This window comes from Suncus etruscus, chromosome 1, assembly GCF_024139225.1.
Source record: "Suncus etruscus isolate mSunEtr1 chromosome 1, mSunEtr1.pri.cur, whole genome shotgun sequence".
Classification (NCBI taxonomy): Eukaryota; Metazoa; Chordata; class Mammalia; order Eulipotyphla; family Soricidae; genus Suncus; species Suncus etruscus.
The window spans coordinates 171,103,509-171,125,028 of NC_064848.1; the positions used below are offsets into that span (position 1 = coordinate 171,103,509).

The 21,520-nt window shown below is 40.3% G+C and overlaps 1 protein-coding gene across 1 annotated transcript in view; it reads right to left on the bottom strand.

Moving 5' to 3' along the window:
* Window positions 1–21,520, bottom strand: part of AATF (apoptosis antagonizing transcription factor) — a 108,526-nt gene that overhangs the window by 47,588 nt on the left and 39,418 nt on the right. The window contains exons 5-8 of the mRNA XM_049772782.1: window positions 10,246–10,360; window positions 7,819–8,014; window positions 7,156–7,320; window positions 4,407–4,490 (exon numbers count right to left, since the gene is read on the bottom strand). Coding sequence (XP_049628739.1) covers window positions 4,407–4,490; window positions 7,156–7,320; window positions 7,819–8,014; window positions 10,246–10,360 — 560 coding nt within the window. The remainder of the gene's footprint in view (window positions 1–4,406; window positions 4,491–7,155; window positions 7,321–7,818; window positions 8,015–10,245; window positions 10,361–21,520) is intronic.

The following is a 21,520-nucleotide window of genomic DNA, read 5'->3' on the forward strand; positions in this document are numbered from 1 at the left end:
AGCTTAAGGTCTATTGTTAAATAAAGAAGTGTGAAACTAAGAGGGGAGTGTGTTCTGATCTCAAGGGGAGGGAAAGGAGAGAGGGGAAAGAGGAAGAGAGGGGGGATAGAGAGGTGTTATTTAAAAAGGGGGGATGAGATAGAGAAGAGAGAGAGAGAGAGAGGGAGCTCACAAGCCTTCTAAAGAGGAGACGTTTACTAACTCTCATGACACCTGAATTAACCAAGTAAGCCTTTTAAACCCTTACAATGAAACATTAAATTTTAATGTGGCTATAATCTCTTCCTTACAAAACACTGTCCCAAAGAGGCTGGCTTCAAGGATGGTTTAAAAATTTTAAAAAGGCAAAAATGTATTATATTCAGCACCCAGCTCTTTGATAGAACCGCATTAAAAAAGAAACACACACAAATGAAAATGCACAGGGCCATCGTAATACATTGTACTTTCTGAATACAATACTTAGCTCAGGCTTACTACCCTGACAAATAAAGGAAAGCACTTTATGAAGCCAATTTAATTGGGAGGTGACAGAAAACATACAGCCATTTTCTTTAGCCTTATCATTGAATTGGCTTCAGCTCCAATCTGTGGCAAATCCCACTCAACAGAAGAAATTAACCAGGTCAGCAGAACAGGTGCTAGGCTGTGTCTGTCAAGGGCCTGGCATCACCACAATTACTTGCACACAATGAAGCAGTAATCTTTACAGATCATCTCTCCCAAGAAGCATATTGGGATGGGGGGGGGGGGGACTGAAGGGAGGCAGAGGATTGGGGGTGGGGAGAGTGGGAAAAAGAGGAATCGGAGGCAAAGAGAAAAGGCAAGAAAAGAAAATGAATGTGCAGCTGCCTTGCGGCTCGGCAGATGTCGGGATGTGATGTACGAGGCTAGGATAAGCTGTCGTAGCCTGCTGCCAAAGAGTGGTAAGTGATTAAAGCCTGCACAGTTCTCAGCACCATATTTAGAATCTGCGGGGTTTCGAGACTTGCACCCAATTCCTTGCTGTGCGGCCAGATGTTGGCAACTGGTCCAGTTGCTACTGACTGTGCATGGATGGCAGCAGTTGGTACAGCAGCAAAGCAATCTGGAATGCTTCCGGAGATGCTGTACATTAACAAGTGTCACCCATCATTCACCTTTACAGAAGGCTGAAACAACTCCAATTTGCTGCCACTTCCCTCTTGGGAAACAGCCAAGATAAAGTTGTGCCTGGCAGCCCCATTTGTTTCACTCAGGTGTTTCAGCCGCCTTGCTGACCTCTATTAGTTTAAGTTTTAATTTAGATTAACCCCAGCACCCCAATTAACCAGCAAGGGGAAAAGCTAAGATGTGACTAGTCATAACTCTGAAATCAGAATTTATCGAAGTTAAAAATTATTAATTGGGATGAAGGGCCAATCAAGTAAATGCTATTTCTTTTTAAAACACACCTCCACGTTGAAAAATTTTTTTCTTTCAGACTAAGGATCGCCAGTGAAACCAACTTCTCTTCAGCAGTTTATTTTATTAAGCCTATTTAATTTATGCTGCACTTTCCATCAAAAAACATACACTTCAATTAATGAGGATTGGGACATTTTTTATTGTCTCCCATGATCTCATACAATTATATAGCATTAATATCCCATATCAGATACATTCGTAGCCACTCCAGAACAAAATAGAGTTCCCTACTCTCTTGACAAATAGATATAGTAAGAGAAAAAAAAAAAGAATAAAATAAATCAGGACCTCTGACTAGGAACACCTGAGGCCACACCAATCCTCTTTCCTACAACCTCTCATTATTATTTTATGGCAATGATTTTTTTAGACACTAGTGTGAATACAAAGATTAATAGAAAGTCTTTGCTTTTCTGTTTTTGGGTCACACCGAGCAGTGCAAGGAGCTAGTCTAGGTATGGTGCTTGGAGGATTGTGGAAGTACTAAGGTCAAAAGGGGATAGGAGTGGGCGTGCAAGAAGAGGGTGGGTTCCTACGTGCAAAGCATAGCACACACTGATTTATCTCCCCAACCTAAAAGCTAGTCTTTCCTCTCCTCCTCTCCCCTCCTTTCCTCATCCCTTCGCATAATTTGGGGGCCACATTCAAGGGTTATTCCTGGCTCTGCACTCACTACATTCAGAAATAACTTCCAATAGGCTCAGGGTGACCATAGGGGATGCTGGGGATCACACCTGGATTGGCTGCTTATAAGGCAAGTATCCGCTATACTATTGCTCTGGTCCCCTCTTTTCTTTTAAGGGCAAACCCCAACACATGCCCAATAAAAAAATTCTCTGGTTCTACTGGTTTCCTGTCTCTTCCTTTGTACATAAACACAGTACAGCTATCATAGGCCATATTCCATATACATAGTACAATTATCATAGAACTTCAAGAGTAGTTGCAAATGTCCAGTAAGAGCTGACATGCAAACATTTAGGTGGTCAGGGGCTTGAGAGATAATACAGGTAGGATGCTTGCCCTGCATGCGCAAACTAGGTTCAGTCCTAGGCATCCCATACAGTCCCCTCAGTGCTGCCAGGAGTTAGTCCTGAGTGCAGAGCCAAATGTGAGAATTGTTCACTGTGGTCCAAAACAAAAACAAACAAAATAAAGAGGTTGGAGATAACACAGGAGGTAAAATGCTTACCTTGCATGCAGCCACATATGGTCCCCAAAGCACTGTTAGGGGTCATTTCTGAGCACAGAGCCAAAAATAAACTTTGGTGTCTCAAAAATCAAAATAAAGGGGCCAGTGAGGTGGCGCTGGAGGTAAGGTGTCTGCCTTGCAAGAGCTAGCCAAGGAAGGACTGCGGTTCGATTCCCCCGGTGTCCCATATGGTTCCCCCTCCCCAAGCCAGGGGCAATTTCCTTAGCCAGGAGTAACCCCTGAGCATCAAATGGGTGTGGCCGAAAAAAATAAAAAAATAAATAAAACCAAAAAGATAGTATAAGCAGGAAGGGTGCTTGCCTTGCAGACAACCAACTAGGGCTTAGATAACCAGTACTACATACAGTCCCCCAAAATACCACCAGAAGTTATTCCTGAGCACAGAGCAAGGACTAACCCCTGAACACTGCCAGATGTGGTCCCAAAACTAAAACAAATAACAACAAAAAAATCTTGAAAAACAGCTTGACAAAAATTGGCATTTTGTTTCTGGCTCTTGAATACCCAGAGCTAGAAAGGGTACTGCCTCAAGAACATTTCATTAAAAAGTATGAGTTATCAGGGCCAGGACGTTGGCATGGAACAGTAAGGCGTCTGCCTTAATGCGTGGTTCAATCCCCCGGCGTCGCATATAGTCCCCCAAGCCAGGAGTGATTTCTAAGCGCACAGCCTGGAGTAACCCCTGAGCATCACCCAGTGTGGCCCAAAAAACCAAAAAAAAAAGAAGTATGAGTTATCAAAAGACCATGGATTATGGACAATGATTTTAGTTCTTTAGATTCACCCAAATGTTCAGTCTACCTTAAAGAGTTATCAACATCATAACAAAAGGCAATGAGCCACCAGATAATAATAACAGGGAAACACATGAAGGACCATTGTGAAGAGACACTGAGAATTGGGTCATATTACAACCTCTATCTTTTCTGTCTTAAAAGCATTACACTATGCAAGTAGTAGACAAACTCAATACACACTAACTTTAATAGGTAAGAGAAAAAGAAAAAAAAAATAGGTAAGAGAACTGAGAGGTCAACTCAGGAACTTCCACATCCTGACTTAATAGGAAGGAGATAAGAAACCAAATGTTGGGGCCCGGAGAGATAGCACATTGGCGTTTGCCTTGCAAGTAGCCGATCCAGGACCAAAGGTGGTTGGTTCTAATCCCGGTGTCCCATATGGTCCCCCGTGCCTGCCAGGAGCTATTTCTGAGCAGACAGCCAGGAGTAACCCCTGAGCATCGCCGGTTGTTGCCCAAAAACCAAAAAAAAAAAAAAAAAAAAAAAAAAAAGAAACCAAATGTTTCATTAATAGAGAAATCTTCCATAAGTGCTAGCAAAAAAACTGAGAAAGTATAAACCATCTGACTCAATGAAGGTGAAACTATTTTACAGATAATCTATGCTATAGTACAGGAGGTAAGGTGCTTGCCTTGCGTACTGTTGACCTCAGTTTGATCTCAGACATCAGATATGGTCCCCCGGATAGTACCAGGAGTCACTCCTGAGCACAAAAAACGGAAATTACACTTAATGTATTGTTTTTCATTCAACTCAGAAAATGCAAGGCAAAGAGCAGCAGAGCCAGAACTAAGCAGCAAATCCATTTTAAGCAGAGGAAGCCTAAGTTCCAGGCTGATTCTATTTTTCAAATGCCAGGAAGTGATAGGCCAGATAATTCTATTCACAGTCCGAAAACACTAAAGTCTGATTAGTGTCAAGAGTATTAAAAATAAAAAAAATCACACCTGATGATAAAAGTCATCATCATCAAAGATTTCTTCATCCAAATCCTTCAGGTGAGCATTGGTGGGAGCTTCAGGAAGGATCTCCTGTATCAAGAGAAAGAAGAGACCCCCGTGAAATTATCATGCTAATGTAGCTGCTGTAAACAAGGTGCTTCGCTGTCAAAGTTATGTTTTCCTTAAGCTATAGTTTTCAAAACTAAAGATTAAAAACTGTGCTCAGGGGCCGGGCGGTGGCGCTAGAGGTAAGGTGCCTGTCTTGCCTGCGCTAGCCTTGGACGGACCACGGTTCGATCCTCGGCATCCCATATGGTCCCCCAAGCCAGGAGCAACTTCTGAGCGCATAGCCAGGAGTAACCCCTGAGTGTTACCAAAAAAAAAAACAAAACTGTGCTCAACAGAAAAATAACCACAACAAATAATTACCTGGAAATGTTTAACCTCATTCTAACTGAATACATTCGAATGAAAACGATCACTCCCTCCCCACACACATATAAAATAAGAAATACTCAGTACTAGAAAACACAGCTGGTGAGATTAGAAATTAATTTAACCATTTTTGGACGCTGATTTGGCAGCATCTATTATTATTTAAAATGCATTAGCATTTCCACTTCAAAAATCTATTCCATATACAAATACAAAGGTAAGTTCTCAGTAGTGTTTCTGGAATTGTTTCAAAAACTGGAGACAACATAAATAGCCAGTACTTGAATAAATTACAGTGCACACCCATACAATGGAATCCTCTTGTCAACAGGAAAAAAAAAAAAATGAGGTAGAGGGGCCAGAAAGATAGCACATTGGGTAGGGTAGTTTGCTTTGCATGAGGCCAACCTGAGTTCAACCCCCAGCACACATAGGGTCCCCAAGCCCTGCCAGGAGTGATTCCTGAGTAAAGACCAGAAGTAAGCCCTGAGCACCACTAAGTGTAACCCAAAAAAGAAAAATAATAAAAAATACCCCACAATCATGTATTATATTTATGTATATGTCATATGCCTATATAGACTGGGTATTTTTATTTGTTTGTACTTGGGCCACACCCACTGATGCTCAGGGTTCACATTCCTGACAGGGCTAACTAAGTTCAGGGGACCACAAGGGGATCTTGGAACTAATCTCAGGTTGGTGCTATAAAAAACAAGTGTGCGGGGCCGGAGAGATAGCATGGAGGTAAGGCGTTTGCCTTTCATGCAGGAGGTCATCGGTTCGAATCCCGGCGCCCCATATGGTCCCCTGTGCCTGCCAGGAGCAATTTCTGAGCCTGGAGCCAGGAATAACCCCTGAGCACTGCCAGGTGTGACCCAAAAACCAAAAAAAAAAAAACAAAAAAAAAACAAGTGTGCTAGGGCCGGCAAGGTGGCGCTAGAGGTAAGCTGTCTGCCTTGCAAGCGCAAGCCAAGGAAGGACCACGGTTCGATCCCCAGGCATCCCATATGGTCCCCCCAAGCCAGGGGCAATTTCTGAGCGCGTAGCCAGGAGTAACCCCTGAGCATCAAATGGGTGTGGCCCGAAAAACCAAAAAAAAAAAAGCAAGTGTGCTATCTCTCTGGCACCAGGCCTATAATATATTGTTAAAGGAATAGAAAAATACGAGACAGTTATGACTCTAAGTATTTATTAAACTTAGGGAGTGAAATTACAGACTGGGAGAATTTTTTTACTTTTTATTTTAAAAGTCTTTTGAACTTAAAAGAGTATTAAGTTTTGGGGCCAGAGCGACAGCACAGCAGTAGGGCATTTGCCTTGCATGCAACTGATCCAAGATGAACCTGGGTTCGATCCACCCAGCCAGGAGCGATTCCTGAGTGCATAGCCAGGAGTAACCCCTGAGCATCACTGGGTGTGGCCCAAAAACCAAATATATATATTTATATATATATATAAAGTTTTTTTATTATTTGGGGGGGGGGCACATCTAGACTGGTCACTCCCAGAAATGCTTGGGATTAGGCAATAACAAGGATTGAACCTTATCCTCCCTCAAGCTAAGCTCTCTGACCCCCATCTATATTCTTTCTATAAAGAAAAATAAAACAGTTCCATTTATTTTTTTTTAATTTTGGTTTTGAAGCCACACCCAGAAGTGCTGGGGGTGGTGGGTGGTCTGGCATTGGTCACACACAGAGTGCTTGGGGGACCGAACCCAGATTGGTGATAAACAAGGCAAGCATCAGAAACCCTGTACTATCTATCTATCTGTCCAGTTCCCCACTTTTAAAGATCCCTTCCCTCCCACATACTCTTAAGCTTTTCAACAATCGAATAATGTAGCATATTTTTAGGTGGGGTCAAGGGGCTATTCCCTAAGCAGTACTTAGAGGAATTTGCAGTGCTGGGGCTCAAACTAAGGGCTCCATAAGCAAAGCATATGTTCTGGATAGCAGCCTAAGGTACTGCTTCCTTCCACTAAGTTATCTACTGTTTTATTTAATAGCACTGTGGATTAAAACCTAGGGTCTCACCTATGCAAGGAACATACTCTACCACTAAGCTACATCACTAACTTCTTTATACCAAGATGAATAAGTACAAGTAGGGAATCATATTTGGGGTTGTGGGTGGCAGGGGAAAGCGTCTGACAGTGCTCAGGGGCTATATATGGTGCTGAGGTTTCCAACTGAGTTCAGTGAGATGAAAGACAAGCATCTAAACCCTCCTGTATTATCTTTCTGGCCCTGGTAATCAGCTTTTTAAGTTAATGAGCTTCAGAGAAACTACTCTTCATAATTACATCAGCTCTTACCGGCTGTCCTGGCAAATTCTCTGGCACAGGCTGCACTTCTGGTTCAGGTTTGCCAAGAACTCGATAGACAGAGCGCTTGGTCTGTGTCCTTCGAAGTAATCTTTCTTTGTCCATCAGAATATGATCAATCTGAGTCAAGATTGAGCGTTCAAAAGCACCAAAACCCTGCAACAATATTAACCAATGTCAGATAATGCAGCAAGTCTGTGCAGAAGGCAGCTACACAGGTTTTTCTATCTGTGTTAGCAGATAAACAGACAATCCTCCTTCCAAGACAGACTTTCTGTTAAAGACAATATTTGTAAATGACTGTAACTGTTGTTAGAAAAAAAAATTTTAAATGTTTTGAGCAGATCACGTTATTTTCCTAAACCCATAAGATAGCTTCTACTCCTTAAATAATAAATGCTTTCAATTCATTTCTTCAAAGCATTTTTATTTCCACCACTTAAACATAAAGGAGAAGATTTCTAAAATTGTATAATCAAGTTAAAGTCGACATAACACAGTGGTAGCTCAGTACATTTTGCTGTCGACATCACTGGTTACCATATATTGTGACATTATCCATGCAAATGAGCTATAATTCTGCTATTGGAAGCTATGAAACTGCTTCAGGTTGCCACACCTGATCTTACATACATATGTCATGCACACACTTGCCTTCCCCAGTTTTCCAGAAGCCAGCTTAGTTCTGTCGTGCCATTTCTGAAGTGTTCGGTTCCTATAGACTGAAAAGTCAGCAAAACGTTTTGCCATAAAGCTGGGATATTCTTCCATCTCCAGCTTCCTCTTTGCTGGACCCCTTTTCTGCTTCTTCTCTTCTACGGGCTCTTCTTCACTAGAAATCTCTTCCTCACTAGAAAACCAATAAGAACATTGAGTCTAGAGAAAATAAAATTTGCTCAAATAAAATTCCAGACTATTTGAAGTATTTAAATCTTTCCTATTATGGCTAGATTTTATGTAACTTAAATATGCAGGTACATCTTTTGTTTGTTCGTTTGTTTTTGGGTCATACCAAGCAATGCTCATATATTACTCCTGACTCTGTACTTATGAATTATTCTTGGCAGTACTTGAGAGACCATATAAGATGTAGAACTCAAACCAGGGTTGGGTATGTGTAGGACAAGCTTCTTAGTCACTGTACTATCTCTCCAATCCAGATTTTGTCTGTGTGTGTGTGTATGTATGTATGTATGTATGTATGTATGTATGTATGAGACTGTTTGAAAGCCATGCTCATGAGGTCCAAAAAAAATCTCATGTAACTTTTCAAATAAATACCCAAATCACAGGTTTTGAAATATTTCTGGAAAGGTAAGCAAGATATAAAACCAAACAAGGTTGGTAAAAACATAAGGAATGCACGTGAACCTGGTCTAAAAATTAAAGACATAATCACATTTGCATAACCTTAATCTCCACATCAGTAAGAGAAGTATGTCTCCCTACAATACAACCAAGAGTTCAGGAAAACTGAGTAATAATAAAACCAAATGAAGAGAAACCAGATGTGAATGAAACTCAAAGGGGGTAGATAATAGATACAGTATTAAACTGCAACATAGTAAACAGTCATGAGAAAATCCCCTCCAACCATATAGCCAGTGGCACTCATGGGATTACTGAGTTTAGCACATAGTAGATGCTCGTTAAATGTGAGCTGTTGTTTTGTTTTTTTTTGTAGGCCCCATACTTGGTGATGTTCAGGGCTTACTGCTGGCACTGCACTTGGGGATCACTCCTTGCGGGGCTCAGCAGTAATCCTCATGAGGTGCTAGAGATTGAACCCAGGTTGGCTGCAAGCAAGGCAAGTGCCCTACCCGCGGTACTACTGCTCCAGGACTGTAAATCTCATTTTTGTCTTTTCTACTGATTCATTAAAAAATGGAACAAAGTATATTCCCAAGGGAAACCAGCAAACAGGGACGATGTGCAGCAGGTGCAGACCAAGGGGAGGAAACTCCACCAAATGAAATTATGACTGCAGAAAATAAAGCTTTTGTTCTGCTATTTAAAAACAAAAAACAAAAAACACTGTCCACACTTCAAAATAATTGCTTTGAGGAAGAGATAGTACAGAGGTAAAGGTGCTTGCCTTGCATGCAGTGAATCCAGGCTGGATCCCCAGCGTAGTATATATTCCTGCCAGAGTCCACTCCTGAGCACAGAGCTAGGAGTAGCGCCTCAGAATTACCAGGTGGGGCCCCCAAATAAAAAAACAGCAAATATCAAAAGAAACCTGCTTTTTCTTTCATGAAAATGATATGCTGTGAACAGTAATTCTATGGTATGGGTACAAGTGCTTCATAAATATTAATTAAGCATTAACATTAAAAATGTGCTTTCAAGCTGGGATATAGTTTAATGAGCTACTTTGCATGCTGGAACCCTAAATGTGATTCCTGGACACTACGTAGTCCTCTGAGCACTGCCAGAGTGACCGACCCCCTCATACACACAAGTAAGGAGACAGTAGTAGCCCCTGAGTACAAGGTCTGAGCCAAAACTACGGCCGAAGTAATAATACAAAGGCAGGCACTCGCCTTGCATGCAGCCAACCCAAGTTTGATTCCTGACATCCCATATGGTTCCCTAAACTTACCAGGAGTTAATTCCTGAGTGCAGGGCCAAGAATAACCCCTAAACACCTTTGGTCTGGTCCAAAATAAAAACAATAACAAAAATCTAGAAGTTCAAAACACATCAAAACACCTCTTCTGGGCCCGGAGAGATAGCACAGCGGTGTTTGCCTTGCAAGCAGCCGATCCAGGACCAAAGGTGGTTGGTTCGAATCCCGGTGTCCCATATGGTCCCTCATGCCTGCCAGGAGCTATTTCTGAGCAGACAGCCAGGAGTAACCCCTGAGCACCGCCAGGGTGTGGCCCCAAAACAAACAAAAACAAAAACAAAAAAAAAAACACCCTGGCACCATAGGCAAGAGTCCTGGGTTCCAGTTCCATCTCTGGAAGCAGCAAGAAATCCCTAAACTTAAATCTAAAATAGACTGCCATCCTCCTAAGTTCTGGAAACGATTCAAATACAAAGGAAATAAGCAACCTCACAATTCAATTCCCTCCTTACCTTTCTGCTTTGGGTTTTGTCCCCTCTACTAGGTATCTTGTGTCTGGATACTGGAAAAGCAACTCTTCTTGAAGATCAACCAACGATCTCAATAATGCTTTTAGTGCCTTGTGACCTGGCAATAAAGCACAGAAAAATAACCATTATCTTTAAGTTTCCAAAGCAGGTGACGTCCATAAGTCATGATGCCTGAGCAGTTCTGGCATGGGAGAGGGATGCAGGGTATACAAACAAGGAGTAAGAACTCAGAAATAGAGTTCTTGAGAGGAAATAATAACAGTACTATTTCAAAGGGTTGTTGTGAGCAACAGACAATGTTTAAGATGCTTAGAAAATGGTCTATGATAAATTATGATCTCTTAAATTTAGTAAATTTGACAAAATCCTTCCCTACCTGTCATCATAACCAGCTTTTTCCTCCTTTGGTGTTTTCATTTCTTAGGTAATTTTCCTCAGGTTACCCAATGACCTGAATTATCACTTTACCAACCAACTCCTTCATTCCATCTTCTCCAAAAGAGCACAACTTAGTCCTAAATAAGGCCCCTTCTATCCCCCCCTCCAGGTTTCAGCTGCTACTTGATTTATTGTCTTCAAAACATATCCTGATGGAAATGCCTGTTTAATGTCCAAGTTTATGACTTACTATTAGAAGTACTGAATTGTCAGTTAAAAATGAACATATAAGGAGGCTGGAGTGATAGCACAGTGGTAGGGCATTTGCCTTGCACGCAGCTGACCCAGAACGAACTTCGGTTCAATTACCGGAGTCCCTATGATCCCCTGAGCCTGTCAGGAATGATTTCTCAGTTCAGAGCCAAGAGTAACCCATGAGCACCACAGGGTGTGGCCCCCCCCCCAAAAAAAAACAAAAATATAAAAACAAAACTAAAGGACATATAAGGAATATGTTCCCAGTTGGTTCTACTCACAGTAATAGGATACACTTATACAATAGCCAAAGTTAAGAACATAGTCTTTCACAATAAAAGTTGGTCCTCCAAGGATAAAGGCTCTTCTTTTCCAGCACATTCTTATTAGAGGGGCTAATTAGACAGCAATAATCACTTGTCATATGTTGATAGTACTCAGACATCTCTCTGATAAACAAATATTCACATCACCAGCAATTTCAAGAAAACCTTCACGTGGAGCTCCATCACCTAGTCAAAAGCAGAACTTTTTCTTTCTACCAAATACTTCTCCCTCGTCATATTTTTTCATATCCTCTGTTTAAAGAATTTCCTAAAAGATCGCTGACATTTTGATGTCCTTAATCCCATAGATCTGATTGCTCAGTCCTATAGTTCCTGCTGCTTTACTCTTAGCAGTGGTTCAGTCATTGCTGGTCATGCTTGCATCAACTCGCTTTCCTATGCTCCCTCAAGTAGCTCTAATCTTCTCACATGTGGCTCTACTTTCCTTTAGCAATGCCTACCATCACTCATTCCATTTCCACACAAGATTCAGTTTTCATGATTTCTTTTTGGAGTGGCTTCTTCACTATTTTATATTCTGACCTGTTTCATTAATAACCAATACAATTCTAGCCAGGTTCTCCACACAGATCATACTATAACATGCTACTTCAACAATACTAAGAGCTAAATCCACTTGAGAAATGTCTTGGTCAAAAGAAATTCAATGTCCCAATGACTAGTTGACATTCCCTCAAATAATGTGCATATAAGACAGGTGATAGAAAGCAACATCAGGGGCCGGGCGGTGGCGCTAAAGGTAAGGTGCCTGCTTTACCTGCGCTAGCCTAGGACGGACCGCGGTTCGATCCCCCGGCATCCCATATGGTCCCCCAAGCCAGGAGCGACTTCTGAGCGCATAGCCAGGAGTAACCCCTGAGCGTCACCGGGTGTGGCCCAAAAACCCAAAAAAAAAAAAAAAAAAAAAAAAGCAACATCCCCTTCAAAAAAACACAAAACCCCTAGTCACACCTTTTTTTTTTTTTTTTTTTTTTTTTGGTTTTTGAGCCATACGCGGTGGTGCTCAGGGGTTACTCCTGGCTGTCTGCTCAGAAATAGCTCCTGGCAGGCACGGGGGACCATATGGGACACCGGGATTCGAACCAACCACCTCAAGGCAAACGCCGCTGTGCTATCTCTCCGGGCCCTAGTCACACCTTTTCTAAGAAATCTTTTACACATGGGCCAGAACGATTGCACAGCAGGTAAGGCATTTGCCTTGCATGTTGCCAACCAGGTTCAATCACCGGCATCCCATATGATCCCCCAAGCTTGCCACGAGTGATTTCTCAGCACAGAGCCAGGAGTAACCCGAGCTCACTGGGTGTGGCCCAAAAAAAAAAAACAAAAAATCTTTTACATGTTTATACTCTGCCACACAGAATTATAAATTGAAAAAGCCAAAAATGATTTGTGTCCGTTCCAAGCTAAGATTCTCAATTGTAATAAATTGAGCCGGAGAGATAGCATGGAGGTAAGGCATTTGCCTTGCATGCAGAAAGATGGTGATTTGAATCCCGGTATCCCATATGGTCTCCCGAGCCTGCCAGGAACGATTTCTGAGCATAGAGCCAGGAGGAACCCCTGAGTGCTCCTGGGTGTGACCCAAAAAATCAAAAATAAATAAATAAATAAATAAATAAATAAATAAATAAATAAATAAAATAATCAAAGTAGGGATGGAAGCCCTGGATTTATCCCTCTGTAAATATGGAGCTAAGAGGAGTGATAGTACAGTAGGCAATGTACTTGCCTTGCACACAGTCAAGCAGAGTTTGATCCCTGGCAATGCATATGGGAACCCAAGCTTTATTAGGACTAAGTCCTGAGCACAAGTGGTTGTAGGCCAAAACCATTCCATTCCCTTAAAAAAAGAAAAAAACTAAAAGTTGTTTTCAAGAAGAGAAATAAAGCAATACAGAATTAGCCTTCTGATAAATTTGTGAAATATATTAAGTATAAAGATGATTAGCTGAGTGTAAGGCAAGCTCCTAACTTCCTGTACTCTCTGGTCCCTTATAACAATTTTAAAGGAAAGAATTACCAAGTCTAAATGTGTAAGTAGAGCAATGTAAAATCATGTAAACACATGAAAAATACACCAATTAGGTTATCATAAATGTCTATGAATAAAATTGAGAAATGTAAACAGATACCATAAGAGGCAACAGTTCTGAATTTCTATTGTATAAAGAACCATAAGAATATAAAAAGGCACTCCTACTTGGAAGAAAGCCCATGACAATGGAGTCATCTCATTCCATCTAAATTCTATACTAAGTACAGAAAAATCACTGCACTTCCTTCCTTTTCTAGAAATGGCTACATCTAGACATTGTTGGAAAATAAAACAGAGCCCACCTTTTTCTTACATAAAACTACATCATTTTAGATTGAAATCAATTCTGCATTTGTAAAGCAGTTTTTCAATTTGGCAAGGCCTAATCTTGGGATAACATTAGGCTAAGCAAAATAAGACAAATACAAAAGGATAAAAAAAATTATATGACTGTACTTACAGGAGGCACCTAAAGTAGTAAAATTCATACACAGATAAAATAGAACAGGGGCCACCACAGAAAGAAATAGGGATTTGTTGTTTAATGGCTAGAGTTTCAGAATTAATAAAAAAAAAATTGGGGGAGGAACAGTAGTGGTGGTTACATAATGCACTTATGACACTAAACTTAATATTAACTTTAAATGGTTAAAAAGGGGCCGGAGCGATATGCAAGTGGCGACCCAGGACCAAAGGTGGTTCGAATACCAGCATCCCATATGGTCCCCTGTGACTGCCAGGAGCTATTTCTGAGCAGAGCCAGGAGTACCCCTGAGTGCCGCTGGGTGTGGCCCAAAAACAAACAAAAATAAATAAAATAAAATGGGGGCCGAAGGGGCTGAAGAGATAGCATAGCGGTAGGGCGTTTGTCTTGATTCAAGACAGATGATGGCTCGAATCCCAGCATCCCATACGTTCCCCCATGCCAGGAGCAATTTCTGAGTGCAGAGCAAAAAGTAACTCCTGAGCGCTGCCAGGTGTGACCCAAAAATACAAAAATAAATGAATAAATAAGTAAATAAATAAGTAAGTAAAGATAAAGTGGGGGCTGGAGAGATTGCAGGCAGGTTTTTGTCTTTTTTTTTTTTTGGGGGGGGTCACACCCGGCAGCGCTCAGGGGTTACTCCTGGCTCTATGCTCAGAAATCGCTCCTGGCAGGCACAGGGGACCTATGGGATGCTGGGATTCGAGCATGGAAGGCAAACGCCTTACCTCCATGCCATCTCTTCGACCCCAGGTTCTTATCTTAATGTGGCCAAGCAGGGTTCAATCCTCAGCACCCCATATGGTGCCCTGAGCCCCACTAGGAGTAATTTCTGAGTGCAGAGTCAGAAGTAACCATTGAGGGTTGCTGAGAGTGACCGCAAAACAAAACAATGCAAAACAAAATTAAAATGGTGTGCTACCATTTTAATAGCATTTTATCATAGATAAAGCATTTTACAAATTCTAAAGCCTGAGGAAAAAAATAAAAATAACCTCTACTAATTCACTTCATCTTTACAAGGAAAAAAATCCCCCATCCGTTTTTCTTTGATCTTGAGTCCATCCACTAAGGGAGGGGGGCATGGAAAAATATTACACACTTTGAAAGGATAAAAATATTGACATAAACTACAACATCAATGAACTGTGAGTACATTATACTAGGCAGTCACAAAAAGACAATCATTGCACTTCTTTGATACCTACAGTAGCTAAAATTAGAAGAAAAAAATACAAAACGAAAATAGGACCAAAGACAGCTCGACAAGCGGAGCATGTGCTTTGCATGTGGGAAGTTCTGACTCAATCTCATCACCAGAAGCCCCACCAGAAGCCTCATGCACAGAACCAGAAGTAGCCATACCCCATTCAGCCCCCACCCAGTATTGCCACGTGTGCCCCCCCAAAACAAACAAACAAACAAAAAAACCCAATTATGGTAAGAAAGGACAAAAAGTTCTCCAGAGAAGACTTGGTAGTATCAAGTTTTGCCAGATGAAGAGGCTCTGGAGACTGGTTGCACAAAGTTGCAAACATACCTAGGGTGGTAAATTTTATGTTGTGTGGCTCTTTAACCACAATTATTTTTAAAGAACAGAAAAAAAAATAGCTCAAATCTTACTCCCATTAGATGCTGTGTGTCCAGGATCCAAACTATGAAATCAAGAAACATGCAAGAAGAGAAGCTGCAGAGCAGTCTATAATGTTTATGGTCACTTGCCCCCAAAAGCAAGTCATAATTTGACTGGAACATGTAGCATATAAGCAAGAATTGTGAAAACATTCAACAAGAGACTACTAGTTTTAAGGACCACTTTTGAGTAGCTACACAAGCCTTTCTATTTTGTTCAAGTCAGTTTTAAAAAAATCCATTGCAGATATATTAGACAGCATATCAATCCAACAAGAAAGCAGAGCACCAATATCAGTAAATCAAACTGTGCCTTTCTGTTAATACTCTCTCATATGTTCTCATTTTATACACCCCTTCACCCAGTCAGAAAGTAGCCCTGAAGTATTTAAGCTCCATTCAGGGATAGCACCATCATGCATCAAAGTGTCAAGAGACCCACCAGAGATGAAATCTGCAATTCTGTGCTCCTAACCACCACCACCACCCAAAAAAAAAAAAAAAATGTTTATCAAACTGAAGTCAAACCAATGGCCAACACATGAACAACTTCCTGTAAAAGATTTAGAAGACAGGACCCAATTCTCATTTTTTTGTAACCATAGGACCACATTGCTTCTAAATAAGATTTTCCATAAAACTGGAAAAGACGGTCTTCTGCGGCATTTAGTAGGTTTCCTTTAAGCCACAGCTGACAAGAGACAACTCTCCCCTGGAGGCTTAAATCCAACAGTGAATTCTTCCAAACAAAAAGCCCTCTATCATTTTACATAGAGCTGATTTCAATTTGTTCAACCCTATAAATAATAAAGAAAATGGAATCAACAGTATCTAATCCACCTCTCATTTTCCTCCCAATTACTGTCAGAGTTAAGAAAAGCAGCTGAGATGCCCATGTACTTTCTTCTGTCTCCCTCTTGGCACACGGCCACAAAACAAATGGAGACTCTCCAGGATATATATGTTTATTTTGTCCTACATGGTCCATTTCCAGCAGCCTTTCCCTTCAAGGGAGATCAAGAAGGACACATGCCTCATCATTTTACCAAGATTTAACCTATGTGTCTGGAGACTAGAAAGAGTTGCCTTAGTAAGTCAGGAGCCCAGCACTCTAACTCAGTGGCCTTCGACCACTGCTGGTTCATAGGTTTAGAAAGACTGAAAACCACTGATATATTGCCTTGGTTACAAACACCATCCTTGAGGGGCTGGAGAAAGATGGGCATTTACCCTGTACACAGCTGACCCAAATTCAACCCCCAGCATCTTCTTTGGTCCCCCATGTATTGCCAGTAGTGATTCCTGAGTACAAAGCAAGAAATAACCCTGGAGTACCAATGGGTATGGCCCACAACCCCTTCCAAAAAATACCACCTTTGGACCTTGAGATGAAGGATAGATGTACATCTACAGGCATAAGAAGGCTAGACAACACTATTCTAAATAATGTTATCATTAATTAGTCATATTAAATTAAGTAGACCAATTTAATATCTTTGAGTCTCAAGTTTTTTCCACCCATGAAATTCAAATAATCCTTAGAACACTTATCTTACAAAATGAAGGTGAAGGAGCTGGAGTGGTGGCACAAGTGGTAAGGCATCTGTCTGCCTTGCACGAGGTAACTTAAGATGGACAGGAGAGATTTTTTTTTGTTTTTTTGTTTTTTTTTTTTTTTTGCTTTGTTTTGTTTTTGGGTCACACTCAGCAGCACTCAAAGATTACTCTTGGCTCTACGCTCAGAAATCACTCCTGGCAGGCTTGGGGGACCACATGGGATGCTGGGATTCGAACCACAGTCCTTCTGCATGCAAGGCAAACACCTTACCTCCATGCTATCTCTCTGGCTTCGAGGAGATTTCTGAGCACACAGCCAGGAGTAACCCCTGAGCGTCACCAGGTGTAACTCAAAAAGCAAAAACAAAACCAAACAAAACCAAAATGAAGGTGAAAAATAAGATTTTCTGATCTCTCAACGTATTTTTTCACAATTTTAATTAATTTGTGTTATGCTTTAATATTTTTTAAATTTTATTTTATTGAAGCAACTGTGATCTACAATCCTTCATAGTTGAATTTCAGATATACAGTTTATCAGGGCCAATCCCACCATCAGTATTGACCTCCCTCAACAAATGGACCCAGAGTGCATCCTATACCAATACCCTTTGCCCCCTGGCCTGCCAGTACATTTTTTTTAATTCTACAGAAATAGAAAGCATATTACCATCAAAGAAATCATCTTTCACCTGGTGGAAATCTGAAGTGCATTTCCAGTACTGATCTACTCCACCAGGACTGAACTAGAATCCACAGAATCCTATGTTAAGTATTCACTCATATGCTTCCCATATGCAAGCATTCTCTATATAAAATGTCACCAATCTAAAAGCCATTTTCACCTAACAGCTTTATTTTTCCCCTTGATTCATCTAGGCTGTTGGACATAAACAAAACTATAGGCAGAGAATAAGTCTGGACATGAGCACCCAGTTCATTAATTAGATTATAAACTAACAAGTAAAACTTCTGGCAAGGGGAGAGATAGAGAGGAGTGGAACAATGAATGCAATGTAAAAGGAAGCTTGCATTTTATCCGTTTTTAATTACCTAGTTTTTAAAAAAATAAATATGAAAACACATTTATGTTGAAATATACATAAATCCTATGAACCTTACACCTTGGATAAATACATTATTGCACAGGTTACGAGAGAATTTTTTTCTCCTTCAAAAGTAACTCTAGAACTAGAGCTCAACTATAGGTCAAAATGACACACAATATATTGGCCTGAGAACAATACTTTTCATTCAAATCCACACAAGCCTGCCACTTGCACTAGTCATCCCCGGCAATTAATCCCCCAAGAAAGACGTTTGATTAAATCTTTTCAAGCAAATCCTTTGCTTTGCTTTTGTTAGTTCACTTCTTGTCAACATCTATTAAAATATGCCTTTAATTCTCCCACAATCTTAAAAAACACCGATTCCACTGTCTTCAACTTTAATCAACTGTATGGCCGGCATTTTTCATTTCATAATAATGTGCTGCTTGGAATTCAAGAGGCAGGCTCAGCATCAATCATCTGGTAAGAATTTTTCCACTGCAATAAATATGCAAATGAGGAGAGCCAGTCAGTCGTATTTCAGGCCCGACTTGCTAGTGTTTTAAAAAAGACACAAATTTATTAATTGCCGGTGGCCAGAGGAATCCTATTACTTTGGGCATTGATTACAAAGCTGTGTGAGTGATTATTGTGCAACTCGCAGGCTACCCAGGCATGAGGAAAAATTATTAAAGCAAGGCAGAGATTATCAACTCAGAATAACAATAAGCCTTAACATTTAGGTCCTAACTTCTTCAACAAAGAATTACGTGAAGCCTCTACTGTATCATAATTCCAAATTCTGTCAGTATAACTGTTTGGGCTTGTTCTATATTCCCCAAGCAGAATGGCGTTACCAGTAAGAAACAGTAATACAGGTTACAAATTCCTTAACACAAACAGTATGGATGAGTTGCTACCATTTCCAATGTGGTTCCAATTAGAATGTTTGTGTATCTGTGGATATATATACACAAATAGTTATGTGGGGTGTGTGTTTCCAAATTTAGAAAAATGAATGAGCTATTTATTATAAGGACTGCTGTTTTAACTAAGAGAATATATAGAGTTCTTTCTCCGAGTATTGGTTGGTCCTATGAACCAAAACTAGAATTTTGTTTTAAAGGTAGTATGTATATCAGGGTATCAGAGTGATGGTTGGTCCAATGGACCAAGAGTAGAATTTTGTTTAATGGTACATCAGAATGTAGCCGTTTTTATGCAACCACCAGGATAACGTCTCAAAGCAGAGCACTGGGACTTATATTCTAAAATCTTGATGGCTAAGCCAAAAGCAGACTTGGGTTTCATACCTCAGAAGTTGCCACAGTTGAAGGCCTGCAATCTATGGAGGGGTCTGTGGAGGGATGGATTTGATAGGCTAATTCTGAATGCAAAGTGTTTTTGTGAGAAACATTCAACCCAAGACATATTAAATCAAATAAGAAAGAGGACTCTGTGGACAAAACTTACTTTTTTTTCCTCTTAAGAGAATGATGTGGGAATTGGGGGAGTAAGTAGAAGTTGAAATAAGAGAGAGATGAGACATCTGATAAAATATGCTGGGTGAGCCCCCTTACAGAAAAAAACAAAAAGAAAAAAATTCCTTAACATTTCCCATTACTGCACACTAAGTTACATGATAGATAGTGTGCATTTGAGTTCTGTGGAGGGACATCCCACTCAAGCTGTAATTTCTGACCAGGCTTGGATTTATAAGGAAGGGAAAAGAACTGCAGAATTTCTTAGGTTTCCCTGAATACTCTCTCAAATACCTTGATGAAGTGTGTCAATAAATCCTTAAAAAGCCCTATAGGACACAGCAATCTAACTGATCAATGTACTTCCTGAAATCCACTCCTGTATCCTTACATTTTACAGCTGCCAGACAACCTCCATTGCTCTAGAGCATTTTCCCTAAAAAGGGGGAAATTCCCCTTCCAAAGAAAAGGAATTAATGCCCAGAATACAAGGTACTTGTGTTTTTTGGTTTTTGTTTTGGTACTTGTGTTTTTACAAATATATTTACAAGTCTATTTAAAAGAAACTATCTACATAATCAAACAGTAGTCATCTGGGGAAAGGGGATACTTTCTTTTATATCTGATACACTTCTGAACTATTTGAATATTTTACAAGCATTTATTACTTTTGTATTTTAAAGTGTTAGTAATATTTAAAGTCAACTTGAAAGAGACTGAACAGTTGTACAATGAGTAAGTCTCTTGCCTTGCACACGGCCTACCTGGGTTTAATCCCCAGCATCCTCTATAGTCCCCTCAGAGCTAGGAGTAAGCTCTGAGATTCACTGAGTACAATCCCAAAGCATAATAATAATAATAATAATAATAATAATAATAATAATAATAATAATAATAATAAAACACAAAATTTAAAGGAAACATCAAAAATAAATTTTAAATCATAATCCAATATAAAAGTCCAATTTTAAATCATAAATTAAATTTTAAATCATAATCCAATATAAAAGTCCAATCCTTTCATATTAAAAAGCTTTTTTTGTTTGTTTGGTTTGGGGACAATATCCAGCAGTGCTCAAGGCTTACACCTGGCTCTACACTCAGGCATCTCTCCTGGCAGGGCTCAGGGAACCATATGGTATGTGAGGGACAGAACCTGATTGGCCACGTGCAAGGCAAATGCCTTACTCCCTTGTACTATAGTCCTGGTCCCAGAAAAAACCTTTAAATAAAACTTCTTAGTCAGTAAAATTGTACAACACTCAATGTTCAGATTCTCTAGATGGCCCACTAAGGAATCTGGAAATAACCACTAAAAATGCAGACTCCCAGGAAGAATTAATAAGTCCTCTTTCTGTATCATTCGTGTCATACGGTAGTGCTCATATTATATAGTGAGTCTGAATTCACACGATGAAAGCTGCTTGTGAGCAGAGATCTCATCCTGTCACTCTAGCTCCCAGGAGATCACCTGGGTGATAAAAAGGATTCTACAAATTCTTTCAGTTTCTGTGAGTCACATGGCAGAACAAATAATTACACTATATTTTCCAAGTGTATGCTGACAAGCATGAGAAATGTGGACTACAGATTTGTTGACTACAGTAACTATATTCTCAACAAAAGTGATCTTCAGGCCAGAGCAATAGGACAGCAGGGAAGGGTTTACCTTGCATGCGGACAACCTGGGTTCAATCTCAGTATCCTATATGGACTCCCAGCACTGTCAGGAGTGATTCCTGAGTGCATAGCCAGGATTAAACCCTGAACATTACTGGGTATGGCCCAAAACCAAAAATAGAAACAAAAAAAAATGCCTTCATTAAGAAAAGTAATCAAACTAAACTTTTCCTTATTATAACATGCCAACTGTAAGTTATAGTCTTTTCAGTATCAATCTTTTTTTGTTGTTGTTTTATCTTTTTGAGGGGCATCTCAAATGCCCCTGGATGTGCTCAGTTATTCCTGGCTCTGTGCTCAGGGATCATTCCTGGCAGTGTTCAAGGAGCCTCATGTGATGGTATGGATGCAACCCA